At 39.5% G+C, this 12,690-nt stretch overlaps 3 protein-coding genes across 10 annotated transcripts; all 3 read right to left on the reverse strand.

Moving 5' to 3' along the window:
• Window positions 1–514: 514 nt before the first annotated feature.
• On the reverse strand, window positions 515–5,422 carry LOC103147470 (zinc finger protein 502-like). Of its 2 annotated transcripts, none has more exons than XM_016678453.1 (4): window positions 4,956–5,422; window positions 3,712–3,812; window positions 3,560–3,635; window positions 515–3,445 (listed from the first exon to the last, which is right to left on the reverse strand). In XM_016678453.1, the coding sequence occupies exons 1-4, from the start codon at window positions 5,254–5,256 to the stop codon at window positions 2,658–2,660; spliced, it is 1,266 nt and encodes a 421-aa protein (XP_016533939.1). In that variant the 5' UTR covers window positions 5,257–5,422; the 3' UTR covers window positions 515–2,657. The 2 variants fall into 2 exon arrangements, with proteins under 2 accessions (XP_016533939.1, XP_007565897.1); XM_007565835.2 differs by having other exon boundaries at window positions 3,712–3,809; window positions 4,956–5,419.
• A 901-nt stretch (window positions 5,423–6,323) lies between these two features.
• On the reverse strand, window positions 6,324–10,238 carry smtnl1 (smoothelin-like 1). 4 transcript variants are annotated; one of them, XM_016678452.1, is made up of 6 exons: window positions 9,886–10,237; window positions 8,172–8,213; window positions 7,594–8,138; window positions 7,383–7,497; window positions 7,129–7,280; window positions 6,324–6,944 (listed from the first exon to the last, which is right to left on the reverse strand). In XM_016678452.1, the coding sequence occupies exons 1-6, from the start codon at window positions 9,949–9,951 to the stop codon at window positions 6,593–6,595; spliced, it is 1,272 nt and encodes a 423-aa protein (XP_016533938.1). In that variant the 5' UTR covers window positions 9,952–10,237; the 3' UTR covers window positions 6,324–6,592. The 4 variants fall into 4 exon arrangements, with proteins under 4 accessions (XP_016533938.1, XP_016533937.1, XP_016533936.1 ...); XM_016678451.1 differs by having other exon boundaries at window positions 8,172–8,217; window positions 9,887–10,222; XM_016678450.1 differs by having other exon boundaries at window positions 7,594–8,217; window positions 9,887–10,238.
• A 441-nt stretch (window positions 10,239–10,679) lies between these two features.
• LOC103147473 (uncharacterized) lies at window positions 10,680–12,100 on the reverse strand. Of its 4 annotated transcripts, none has more exons than XM_016678455.1 (6): window positions 11,998–12,100; window positions 11,840–11,892; window positions 11,606–11,767; window positions 11,399–11,563; window positions 10,795–11,314; window positions 10,680–10,729 (listed from the first exon to the last, which is right to left on the reverse strand). In XM_016678455.1, the coding sequence occupies exons 1-5, from the start codon at window positions 12,021–12,023 to the stop codon at window positions 10,851–10,853; spliced, it is 870 nt and encodes a 289-aa protein (XP_016533941.1). In that variant the 5' UTR covers window positions 12,024–12,100; the 3' UTR covers window positions 10,680–10,729; window positions 10,795–10,850. The 4 variants fall into 4 exon arrangements, with proteins under 4 accessions (XP_016533941.1, XP_007565900.1, XP_007565899.1 ...); XM_007565838.2 differs by having other exon boundaries at window positions 10,795–10,986; window positions 11,067–11,314; window positions 11,399–11,767; window positions 11,998–12,099; XM_007565837.2 differs by having other exon boundaries at window positions 11,399–11,767; window positions 11,998–12,099.
• Window positions 12,101–12,690: the final 590 nt, after the last annotated feature.

Raw genomic sequence — 12,690 nt, forward strand, 5'->3', positions numbered from 1 at the left:
ATAATAAATCCAATAAAACATCTGAGGCAAGATTTAAAAAATAATATTTGCATTCAGACTGAGTTCAAATTATTTTTGCGCAGAGGAATAGGATGAAATATCAATCTCTAGCTATGCAATGCTGTTAATCATATCCAGACTTAGAGCTGTAATTGCACTGAAAAGTGGTTCTAAAAGGCACCGACTCAGGATGTGTGCATCAAATACACACTACACTTTTACATTTTTTTATTAGTAAAAGAAAAAATCTAAACAATGTTCCATTAGAAAAAACAAAGAAACTGCAAAATAGTTAAATTCTGTAAAACCAAAATTATATGAATAAATAAAATACATTCATGAAGTAATCCAAAAGTCTTTCCAGTCATGATTCACACTAAGAAAGGCTGAGTGGAAAGAGGAACAATGCAAGGAATTTCCCCACAGTTTCCTTGAGACCCCCCCTTAAACACTCATCAGAATTAGAAATATTAGACACACAAGAAGTATTTACAATAGTGCTGCCCTCTGGCCATGCAGTATGGAAAATTGTTTATTTATGACAGAATATCTGACACTAAATAGCAAATAACACAAAAAACAAGTCATAAACTATCCGTTAAGTATAAAAACTTGGAAATCGAGCAATAAAGTTGGTGGAAGTTTGTTTATAAATGAAAATTGCACACAATCACAAAAACAAGGAAATGCTGCCTTCCTTTGTCTATTTTTTTTACAATTCATTGTGCTGTGTATGAAAACTCAGACGATTATTTCAAAATGCATAGTATGTGTTAAAGGATCTTTAAATGCAGCTCCCCTAATGCTCCCAGAGAGGAACAGTCATTCTTTTCTAAACTTTAAAATTGCTCTTAAATAAATTCTGAAAAGAAAAAACAAGCAGGTCTCAATGCTATGTTAAAATGTTCTACAAAGTTCATTTGACTGATAATAAAATACAAGAAAGTAAATCAAGATCTTATTTTTAACGTAAGTGTTCATTTAAAATATTTTTTGGAATCTAAAACTTAAACAGAATAATGCTCCCCAAATCTTAAAAAAGGCAAGTTAACACATATTTCTGGCATTGTAGCTCTTTTAGTTTTTACATATATCAACAATAAAATTTGCCCAGGCAAAATGTTTTCAATAATTTAGAATAAGCTTTGTGTTCTGACCTGAAATATGTTTTTTTGGCAACTACAAAAAAAAAAACAAAAAAAAGTTTTTAAATTGAATCATCAAACAATACTTGAAAATGATACAGTTTAAACTAATTAATTTTGTCAATGTTCTAAACTAAATTCAAATGAGAATCAATGAACAAGAAATGCTTCAAATTACTGAAACAATGACGTGAAGAAAAATTCAAAACAAAAAACTCGAAAAAGATTTATGCAAGATTTTTTAAAAAAATGCTTTCAATCAACAAAATTCATAACAATAACTAAGTAGTACTTTAAAATAGCTGGGAATAAAGCACATCTAGATACACTGCTAATGTGAATACAGTCATGATCAAAAGTTTTGGCAGTGACACACGGGTGTTTCTGTTTTTATGGCAAAAGGTCAGTTTAGTTATCAAACTTTGTCATCTCAATGAACTTTATTGGCTTAAAAATAACCAAAATAACAGCGTTGCATATTTTTAGCAATAGCTAAAAATGCCAGTTAATTTTAATAACACCGTAAAGGAGAACAAATAAAATAATTGTATCAATCAAATTAGTTAATTAACTGCATTATAAAAGGAGTGAATGTTATGGAGGCCTTTATCGATTTGAATTAACAGTAGTTCCGTCCAAAAGAAAGAAAAAAACATGCAGCAACTGGTGACATATTGGGCTCATACAGAAGGAAATCTGCAGCCACTGTTGCAGGGGACATAAACATTTAAGGGTCTTCAAGAGGTTTTGTTGTAGAGAAAATGGTTTTATGGTGTCTAGGAGTGTCGAGCAAGCGCCAGAAAGAATGAGCAATGGCAATACCAACAGTGCAGAGCTAGCTCGACACTGGCCTAAAAGAGGAAGGTGGATTTAAGAAAAGCCGAGATTCACCCGAGCACAGAGAACAACCAACCCACCAGAATGCTGAGGCAGCAGGCCCCGTATTTGTGCCACTTTTATTAATGTCTTACGTGATACGTTACAACCTATAAAAGATACCCTTTTGTAATTGTACTGCATTTAATAGCTATATTAGTGTCAACATGACTCTGAAGTAACCGAATCATTGAATTTTAAACATCATTGCTCACGCAACGTCTTGCCAGGACATTCACAGCAGCTTTCCTTAGGCTGAATCAAGTTAAAACATTAAAATTAATATCCTGCTTTTACGGTTCTCCAATTAATTACATAACTTCAACCAACTGTATGGTTAGTTTGGTATTTAACACCGGAGCTTTGCATATGCAACATAAGAACAAAATGTAAAGTTAAATGTCTTATTAGGAATGCTCTGAAATACTTGGACCATATTTCTGGTTTTGTTTTCATTTCAGGGATTAAGTCAGGAGTTCTTCTGCTGCTCACACTGCAAGCCAGGAAGTGTCAAACTCTGACTCAACAAACACTACTGTGCGGCTGCGGTTTGTTTTCTTATGATAAACAAAACGTTAAATTCCTGGAAGTCATAAAAGAAAAAAAAAAATCTGGATCCTGACCACTTAATTGAGATCACAGCCCTAGGGTGGAATTGTGCGTGATCATGTGTCTGCGCAGGTTGCTCGGGTTGTTAAAGCTGGCGGTGCACTGGCTGCACGAGAACGGCTTCTCTCCAGAATGCGTCCTCAGGTGGATCTTGAGGCTGCCGTTCTGCGTGAAGCGCTTCCCGCACTGCGTGCAGGCGTACGGCTTCTCGCCCGTGTGAATCCGCATGTGGATGGCCAGCGTGGTCTTGTTCGCGAAAGTCTTGCTGCACAAGGAACAAGGCATGGGCGACTCGCCGGTGTGGCCGGCGCGGTGCACGATAAGTTCCTCGCGGCTGTGGAAGCGCTCGCCGCAGAAGCCGCAGTCCAGGGATTTGCTGATCGGGTTGGGGAGGACGTTGTGCTGTTGCGAGAAGTGGATGGGCTGTCCATTTGCGTCCACTGTGGGGGAATTTAATGCTTGGTTCCCTGCTGCTGAAGCTCTCCGCGTGGGAGGATCCCTTTCGTGTTGGATGTTTCTCACCACTTCAGTACAGTTTTCCTGCACCGCTCCAACCGGTGCACGGCCATTCGCACCACTCGTGAAATTAAGAATCGTCTCCGGAGGGATGCTGTGGTCAGACAGGACGCTCAAAGCCTGAAGTTCAGAGGCAGAGAAGAGGATGTCGCCGTCCTCCTGCAGAGGGGCCTCTCCCACGCTGTGAACATTCACGATCCTCAGCTGCTTGTTATTATCGATCAAGCAGGATGAGCCGGATGAGTCTAAGCTCTGATTCCCTGCACCCTGCATGCAATCCTCTCCAAAGTTATTTTGACCTAAAAAATAAAAATAAAAAAGGAACACCAACATTTATTTATTACACATTTATCGTTATCTTGCCTACAAAACAGAAACCGCACCGGTGAAGCCGACCGGTGAAGCCGACTCACCAATGTCGGGCGCAGATCCTACAACATCATCCTCATCTTTGATCAGAATGACCTCTGGACTGTCCACATCTGCACACTGGCAAACAATCAGGCAGAAACCTGAGCAAATTAACACGTCAAACAGACTCACAACAACATAAAACTATATTTACCTGCACTTGGACAGCGGAGGAGGACAACTTGGTTTGGGGGACAGAGGTGGAAGCAGTTTCAAGAACGGTTTTATCACCCTGTGCTGGCTTCATAAACACTGCAGAGAAAGGAGAAAGTTTATGGTCAAAAACCGAGTGGAAGGATCCACTCATTCCACACTAATGTTCATCTGTCTTTATACCAACTGGTATAAAGACAGATGAACATTAGTGTTCAGAACTGTGAGAAAAAAACACAGCAAAGATTAATGAGGCAAAGTCTTCTTTCCATCAAGAAGGCTCTTCAGATGTACTTTGTTGTGACAGGCACAACACCAATGCAGAATGACCCTGGTACAAAGTCAACCTCTGGTGGTCAGTTCAGGTTAAAGCAATACTAAAGGCCTATACAACATAAAATGTGAATAAAACAGGGAAATTATGTTGATATCTTCCTTCTGGTTCTGACAATAAACTGACACAAAGAATAAGTATTTTCTTTCTTCAAACACTATAACTCCAGAACAATAAAATATCTAATGCATAATATAAATAGGCAACATTGCATTTTAGGTCTTTATTAGCATATGTTGAACATACATTCTTATTGATATAAATATAAATAGGCAACATTGCATTTTAGGTCTGTATTAGCATGTTGAACATACATTCTTATTGCAATGTCACTGTTCTTTGTAAAAGCAGCTATATTATTCTATTCAATAAATAACAGCTAATAACCTAAGTATCATGCATTCAGACTCTCAAGGGTAGTGATATATTTCCTAGATAACTGCTTTTAAATGTCATGTTAAAAATGGCTCAAACAAAGATAAATATTTGAACACTTAAAGTTGTAGCACCTTTTATGGATTGTTATTTTGTAGTTTCTTTGTTTATTTTTTCACTTATCTGAATAGGTTTCTTTGTAATTGTAGGTTCACATGTTAATCTTTGATTGTGTTAAAGTTTTCTTTTGCTGTAATTGTATTTGCATTACTATTAAATGTCGACTTCGAAAAGCCTAACCAAGGACAGGGCTTGCAAATATATATATATATATATATATATATATATATATATATATATATATATATATATATATATACATACATACATATATGGAATTGGGCCCCCCAAAAATCTTGTAGCCCCAAAACAATCGTGGGACCGGCCCTGTTGGTAACAACGTATTGCTCTCCACGTGTGGGGCGTCTTTTTATTGTTATTAGAGTAAAAGTAGTGCTTAAAAAAAGGAGGGTTACCCTGCAGTTTTGGCCGAGGTTTGGTTACATTGCCTCTGAAGGCAGAGAAGCGGCTGGCCGGTCGGTTCGTCCTGGTTTGGAGCTTCAGGGAAAACAGCTCACTCCTCATCACCTTCATCCTCGTCCTCAGGTTTTCGTTCTCCCTCAGACTCTGGCTGAGATGCAGCCGCATAGACTCGGAGCTCTCCGAGAATAGCTGTACGATCTCCGCTACGGCAGCTTTCACCAACACGTTCATGATGGACAGAAGCTGCGACTCCATGTTAAGGCTGCCGAGCGCCGCTGGCATGTCTGCGGACATGTTTTACAGGAAAGTATGTTGGAAAACAACACCGCAGGGTCTCAGTCTATGTGTGTTAGCCCTGAAAACGAACTACACAGCAGTCTTCCTTCCGGGTAGTAAAGAGGGCGACTACCGTAACGCTTAGAAAGAAGACGCAGCTCCTTATTGTTGGTTCAAAAGTTTTTGTTGGATCAATGAAAACTTTGTCAAATATGCTCTCGGACCTTAGGTTTTGTGTTAAATATATAACTTTTTTTTTAACTGAAAGGTTTCAGCCTTCATGCGTTTTTATTTATTAATATTTAGGTATTCAGTGTAAAACATTCAGTCCAGATATGGTCAGCCTATAAATTGTGTTCATGTTGGACGTTAAGGGGATCCTAATGAAAATAAAAAGCTAATTTATATCACATTTCAAACTATAATTTAAAGATCCACTGACAAAAGTAGATTAATGCAGTTAATGTTTGACCAACCTACTGTATTTTCGATTTAATACTAGATGTGATTAAATGCAATCCTTAAAGTCCAATAAAATACCAATACGGTAATAGCCGGTGGCTAAATTTGCATGAATGCGCCTCGGGTAAGCCCCCGCCGCATAACAACTAATCAAAATACGAAAAATCTTCAAAATGTTATGTAATTCTGCACAAAAGGTTTGACGTTTAGGCAATGGTACTTACTTGTACAGTAGAGCAGTCTCAGAAAATTGTGAAAACACTCCATCAACAATATGTAGAAAAGTGTTATAGACATTCACATCTAGCTGCCATTGTTGGCATTGCTATTAACAACAACTGGAGGAAAATACATAATTCATCACTGAATCAATTTTAACTTTCATTTACTTCTCAATAGGGCAACAGACCCCTGCAAAATGCTGGCATTTATGCTTGCGCTCTCTCCTATACTGAACCGCCCTGAGCAGAAAACCATATTGTCAAAAGTCATTATTGAACATGCTTCATTAAGAGCATGTATTTGTTTGTATAAGCTAAATAAACAAAAAAACAAAAAAACATTAATGTTACGGTTATTGTCATGTTTGTTTGTTCTTTCCGTAACAAATCCACCAATACATCTTTAATTTCCATTCAACGATTTCTATTCCATCAGTCGTTTTATTATACTTTTGTTATTTACACACATTTATGGAAAGAATTTATCTTTTTTGGAGTGTAATTAAAATAAAAAGCGATAAACACAGCACAAGAGACAAAACATTTTCCATATATTTGGAACATTAAACAACTAGCATCTGAGTTGAGACAGCTGTATGCAACACTGAACTAAGTCATCATCAACAGCAATCTTTGGTCTTTTCAGTCTTTTGTTTTCTGTCAGTTTTGTTCTAAGTCTCTGCCTCAACCAAAACTCCCCCAGCATCTTCATCCTGACGCCTCGTTGGGCAATCTCCCTCCTCTTCATATCCCTTTTCTGCTTCTTTGTCCTCTTCCAGTTTCTCCTCTTGGTTCTCCATCTTCTCACAGTCAGCACATGATTCCTCTCCTGTTGCATCACTGCCTTCCTCTTTCTCGGTGCCAGCCTTCTCCTTTTCCTCCTTGTCCTTCCTCTCTTTCTCTATTTTAGAGAGGCTGTGGCAGAGGGACTGCACATATGTGAACACACACATCGGGTCTGGGTGATTTCCCATCATGATCATGTCAGCCACTTCCAGTAGAGGGCAGCAGTCAGCCAGGGACCTGGAGGAAGAAGGCAGCAGAGAGAAAAATCTGATGAGCCACAAAGGTCAGAGAAACATCTTTGTTTCTACAGATTTTAATAGGAACTATCTGGTCCCATTATATATCTTAAACACCCTGAATTTAAAGGTTTTTAAATGTGGTATGTAATTGTTAATATGTTTAAAACAAAACAAGTCTTTACTCTGCCGTTTGGAAGGCCAAAGTGAAGTTTTTCTCCCTCTCCTCTGGTTTCAGTGAGCTGTAGTCGAAAGCTTCCGGGAAGAAGCGATGGATTAGAGCACAGAACGCCAGTCCATCACTCCAGGACGAGGAGAAGTTTTCAATGTTTACACCCTACAGGGATCAAAGAAGAGTACAGGTAATGTCTTCTTCTTGGCACTGACATCATGACCTGAATCTGATAGGTTTTTGATGGGTTCGACATGTTGAATTTGCCTCATATTTGCGTGTCTTGTTGCGGCACCACTGAAGAATCTTCTGTTTGATTGAAGCTCCAGTTGCCATCGCTGTAGCGGACTTCTGAATTTTGAAATTGCGAGGTATTGGTGTCCTACAAACAAAAGAGAGAAAGAAAATGCAATTTCCTCAAGCTTTTTGGAATCCCTTTTTAATCTAAGAGTTTATAGATATTTTGGCTGTTACTCACTCTGGAGCACCTTGTTGAAACTTAGCAATAATGTCATTTCTGTTGGACGCTCTAATAGAACGTGCAGAGGCTCTTGGTCGAGAGATGGAGGAGGAAGGGGCCCCCTTTCTTTTAGGCTTCACTTGTTTTTCTGTCTCCTTTGCCTTTCCTTTGTCGGCCACCACTTTTTCCTCTTGTTTTGGATGTTTTTCCTGTTCACTTTCTTTTGGTTCATTGTTTTTCACATCTTCTCCTTGATTCTTTAGCTTTACTCCCTCCTTGTCCTGGATCTCCTCCGTGATGTTCCCGCCTTCTTGATTCTGCCTCTCATCCACCTGCTCTTCTTTCTTGTCACCATTCTCCACATCTTCTTTCCCATCTTGTTTCTCTGTTAATTCAGCTTCCTTCACGTCATCAGCTGCGGACCTATTATCTTTATCTTGTCCTCCCTCTTCAGCACACTGAGAGACATCCTCCATGTTGTTGTCTTCAGCATTAGCCTTATCTTGTGCTTTTTCTGCCTCCTTGCTCTCTGCATCAGTTACCCTTTGACCTTCTGTGGTGTCCTCTGTCCTCTGACAGAGGTGTCCTGTGGTGTCCTCTGAGTCCTTACACCTGCCATCCAGGGCTGGCTTGTCCAGCTGGACAACAAAACAGGAAATACGTTATATCAAAGTGAATGTCATTAATTATGCCCTTATTTAAGCTATATTTCAAAGTCACGCAACAAACAACTTTAATGAATAAAAAAAGAAATGGACACAAAACTTAGAATTTATGGTGAAACCAGAGGAGGCCAAAATTATCCACATAGATTTTATTTTATACATACAACCCTGTATGTATAAAATACATAATGAATCATTTTATTGCCGAGAATTCACACCATTTTTCTATCAACAAGCTTCTTACACAATTCTGATTATTTGACCTTTTTGCTTGGCAGAAACTTGTTGGATGGATTCTACCATCTGGCAGGATTGGTTACCTGCCATTGTCCCAGTTTTTAAGAAAACATACAAATTTTCAATGTGTTTTTTGGTCAGCTAATTTACATTCAAAAGTAATTAGATGATCAGGATCATTATACTGTGTGAACACCCGAGTTTCAGTCATGTAGCTGTATTTAGGAGTACCTCTTCCTAAGTAGCACTCTACTTTGTGCAATGGAAATGTACCCCTGGTACTGGAGCAGACCCTTGTCATGATGCATGACAGCTGATCCAGTATTTAGGTGTAAAAGCCACCCCCCAAACATTTGATTTCTGTAGCTGCATTTCCCAGTCTTTGTCTCTTTTGACCATAAACATTTCCTTTAAAGATCTGACTTAACCATGTGGGCAGCTGCATAATTTAGTTGATCTCAACAGTGTTCATTTTGGAGAAACCACTTCTTTTTTAGCTTTTATGCCCTCAGTCCATGGTGATCTTCAAATTACAGAGACAACGGTGTTCCAGCGTTTTCTGGTCACTTTCTTGGTTGTTGTTAGACAACCTAACCAATTTCTATTCCTCTGAGGGCAACATTTTGGGATGGAAGCTGTGGTACTTTTCCTATTTTATCTGTCAAATTCTATTTATTTTTCATGCATTCAGTAAAATATATTCAAACAAAGTATACTATTTAATAAGTTAAAGTTCTCAAGGATGCCCTATAAATTGCTTTGATAAATGCAGATGCAACAGTTTATTGCAGAACGCACATAAAAGGATGAGAAGGCATTTGCAAAGAACTGTGCACAAAGGCATTTAATGCTTTATCCAACTAAGATTCAGACAGCATATTTTATTTTTACTGGATTCAGACATCCATTTTTTTGTCAAATGTTTAATTTTCATCGTCTATGTAGCACTTTGGTCAATGTTGACCAAAAATAGTTTTAAACCACCTCACAATATACACCATCTAATTTCTGAAACTTTTAAATAAGAGTAAATATTTAAATACAAGGTCCTAATTTTTGAACTTTTAGTGTTGCCTGATCTGAATCTTTTCCCTCATTTGTTAATGACCTCCCACAATAACATTCACATCGGGTCAGGTTTCCCAGCACCGAGTCATCAGCGAAAATAGGAAGCTCCAGTGAGTGAGTATGCTCAGTGTGCATCACCCTGTATAACGAATGAGTCATTCAGTAAAGAGTAAGAACAGGTGCAACGCAACATATGCAGCCAGAATCACGACACCTGCTGTGACCGCCAATGCTCCGGTTGAGCGATTCCTGTATGGACTCTAAAATGCCAATCACCGAATTTGTTCCGTTATCTTTCATACAAATCACAATAACGTGTGAAGCAAAGCACAAAACTGACCTGATTATTGATGGCGTCTGGCTGGCAGGTTATTTCCTTCTCTTGGTTTGATGGATCTTCATCCATGATATCCAAATAAAAGCAGTTTGTCTACTTTATCAAGTTTGTTGCCCTTTACTTTCCTCTAAATCCAATAAGGTTACTTATTCTACATCTCAGTTTCTGCTTCACCCCCTCAGGCAACACAGCTCTGTAGGAGAGCTGTGTTTGTGGTCATCTGCCTTCACCCCCTTTTAGCTAATATTCCCCTCCCCCTGCTTTGTGAGGATTCCTATTCTTTATCTGACCTTTTGAACACAGGTTCCTAAAATAGAGCCATAGGCCCAGTCCTACTGGCCTGACAGCTGCCTCTGCTGTGGAAACCACAAATGTACACAGATCCACAAGCAGCAAACCCATTTAATGTACAAGTTCCCTCTAGATACGTTTCATTGGTGCATAAGCAGTTCTGTGATGAGCGAGTGTTTAACTTTAACTTTGAGTTAATTACATCATGGAGACACTGAAAAACCTACATGGAATCACTTGGTCAGCAAAACACTTGCAATATGCTTAAGCTGGACCCTCTAGAGAACCAAGCTATAGCCGTAATTTATAGTATATTTTGCTCCCGTTCTGTGTGCAACACATAACGGCAGCTGCAGTTCGTTCCAACAAGCGTCTCACCCACTCAAGTCCCACAGTAGCAGACAGTACCATGGTCTGTTCAGCTTCACACTTTGTAGTTTGCCTCAGGTTTTAACTAGACACCCAAGCTTCCCACACTTAATTTTGTGCAATACTCTGACACAAGATGTTGGAGGAAAAGTTTATTAAAAGATGTAGTACATCCTTAAGACACCATCTACAAGAGAAAACCCAGTTAAGCTAATGGCAAGATACATTAGTACTTTACAACTGTCAACCCACCTTTGTCATATTTAGTACCAAGACCTTAACGGGGCATCTTAGAGCCGTTGCTGCTGCTACTGAGGGGCAGGGTTCTGTGGAGCATCAGAGCCATGTTCTTTCAGGTAGTGGATGGTCTGGTACTCTTTGCCCTTCTCATGGTTTTTGCTGAAGGTAGTGTAGGTGCCAGGAGGGTACTGTCCATACAAGAGCCTGTAGTCAAAATCAGGGTAAGGGTAGGGAAAGGGGTAAGGAAGACAGTAGGGAGAAGGGAAGCTCAACAAGCCACCCACACCAGAAGCTAGCAGGGCAACAGGTGGAAGACCAGGCCCCACATGGTCAGATGGGTAACCAAACGCCTCCGTTTGCTGCTGGTAATTCCCAAACTCAGCCTCCTTCACAACATTAGACATTTCTCCAGACTGAAGGGTCGGTGTAGAAGGTGTTGGAGGGAGTGGTGGCCCAACAATGCTCAAGCCTCGAGGCTGGGTGTTTGTTGTAGCTTCCTCAAAAGCTTGAGGTGCAATAACCAACTCCATCTCTGGAGAAAGAGTTAGTTTCAGGTTAGTGTTCAATATCTGTTGCAAGCCCAGAAGAAGCTTGGTTACATGTTTCAGGAACTTACCAGGCAAGTTAGCCCGAGTTCCAGCCTGTGGAGGAATGGCAGCATATCCTGCTTGAAGAGGCACAAAGGAGCCAACAGGAAGAGGTGCAGAAGCATCAGTGACATATCCTGCAACAGATCCTGCTTGAACAGGCACAAAGCCAAAACCAGTGGTATATCCTACACCAGGCACAACTGAGCTCAGTGCAATAGGCATTGGCTGGGCCTGATAATACTGGGGTGGACCTAGATATTGACCCACTGGCTTAGAAACACCTCCATATGTGCTGTAAAATACAGGTGCAGAGTAGCCAGTGGCGGATCCCTGGTGAGAGCCATCATCATCACCACTTGAGTCACTGGGTCTACCCTGGCTTTGGGATTTTGAACCTGGGTAAAGAACAAGATTCAGAAACAAGTTCAATTACATGCGTGTCCCCCTTCATGGTTTAATAACCTCACCTTTTATTGGAGAGCCATGAACAGCCACAAGCAGCAAGGCAAAGAGAGACACCCTGAAACATTAAATATTTAGAAGACTTTACTTTAAAGCAGTAAGGCACATCACAACCCTTACTGGATTGTTTTGTGCTAGCAAGGAGGTGGGCCTTTCAACCTACCTCAGAAAGACCTGTGCAGTCACCATGTTGAACAACAACTATGATGCCAAAGGAGACGGTAATGGTTTATAAATGTTGCCAAGGGCCAATCAAAGCCTAACAACACACAGCTGATGATGACTGACTTTCAACAATGGGAACCAAAACACATCAAATCTTCTATCTACACTCCAGTTCAGTAGTTGGGGCAATAATGTATTGTTTAAATAACTTTTTTCTAAATTAAATAACTCATTTTTGTCTCATAAACTTAAAAAGTTATTTGCCAAACATAAACTTTTATTTGCACACATTAGGAATATTTTGTTGCGATTTTGGGCCCTGCCCACAACTTCATGTGAGAAAAAAGTTTTTTAAGCATTACTCAGTAGGCTTTCTCATGGTGACATGCATTAACAATTACATTTTTGCTTTTGTTTTTTTTCTTTTTTCTGCAGTTCCTCTTTAAAGTTTGATGCAGCTCTGCTTTCCTGAATGGACCATGTTCATCTCCACTGCAAGTGTAGCAAACAGGCAGCTCTTTTTTATAGATTACAGTCCACTAAAAGGTTGCATTGTGCCCCTGTTTACATTTTTAATAGTGTAATTCTGTAAAGACAAAATATGTCTGGTGGTCTAGCTCTTATTTACATATCCTGATAAATTGCGGGTTTGAATGTTGCAATACTTTCCTATAACAAAACAGATCTGCAA

Source organism: Poecilia formosa, unplaced genomic scaffold (genome assembly GCF_000485575.1).
Source record: "Poecilia formosa unplaced genomic scaffold, Poecilia_formosa-5.1.2 Scaffold183, whole genome shotgun sequence".
Classification (NCBI taxonomy): Eukaryota; Metazoa; Chordata; class Actinopteri; order Cyprinodontiformes; family Poeciliidae; genus Poecilia; species Poecilia formosa.

Coding starts and splice junctions, on each gene's coding strand:
- LOC103147473 (XM_007565837.2), bottom strand. CDS start 12,023: ATGGTGACTGCACAGGTCTTTCTGAG. Junction 11,768..11,839: donor TCATGGCTCTCCAATAAAAG/GTGAGGTTATTA, acceptor TTCTTTACCCAG/GTTCAAAATCCCAAAGCCAG. Junction 11,315..11,398: donor AACTCGGGCTAACTTGCCTG/GTAAGTTCCTGA, acceptor CTCTTTCTCCAG/AGATGGAGTTGGTTATTGCA.
- smtnl1 (XM_016678450.1), bottom strand. CDS start 9,951: ATGGATGAAGATCCATCAAACCAAGAGAAGGAAATAACCTGCCAGCCA. Junction 7,498..7,593: donor TTTCAACAAGGTGCTCCAGA/GTGAGTAACAGC, acceptor TTTTGTTTGTAG/GACACCAATACCTCGCAATT. Junction 6,945..7,128: donor TTGGCCTTCCAAACGGCAGA/GTAAAGACTTGT, acceptor TTCTTCCTCCAG/GTCCCTGGCTGACTGCTGCC.
- LOC103147470 (XM_016678453.1), bottom strand. CDS start 5,256: ATGTCCGCAGACATGCCAGCGGCGCTCGGCAGCCTTAACATGGAGTCG. Junction 3,813..4,955: donor ACCTCGGCCAAAACTGCAGG/GTAACCCTCCTT, acceptor CTCCTTTCTCTG/CAGTGTTTATGAAGCCAGCA. Junction 3,446..3,559: donor AGGATCTGCGCCCGACATTG/GTGAGTCGGCTT, acceptor TTTATTTTTTAG/GTCAAAATAACTTTGGAGAG.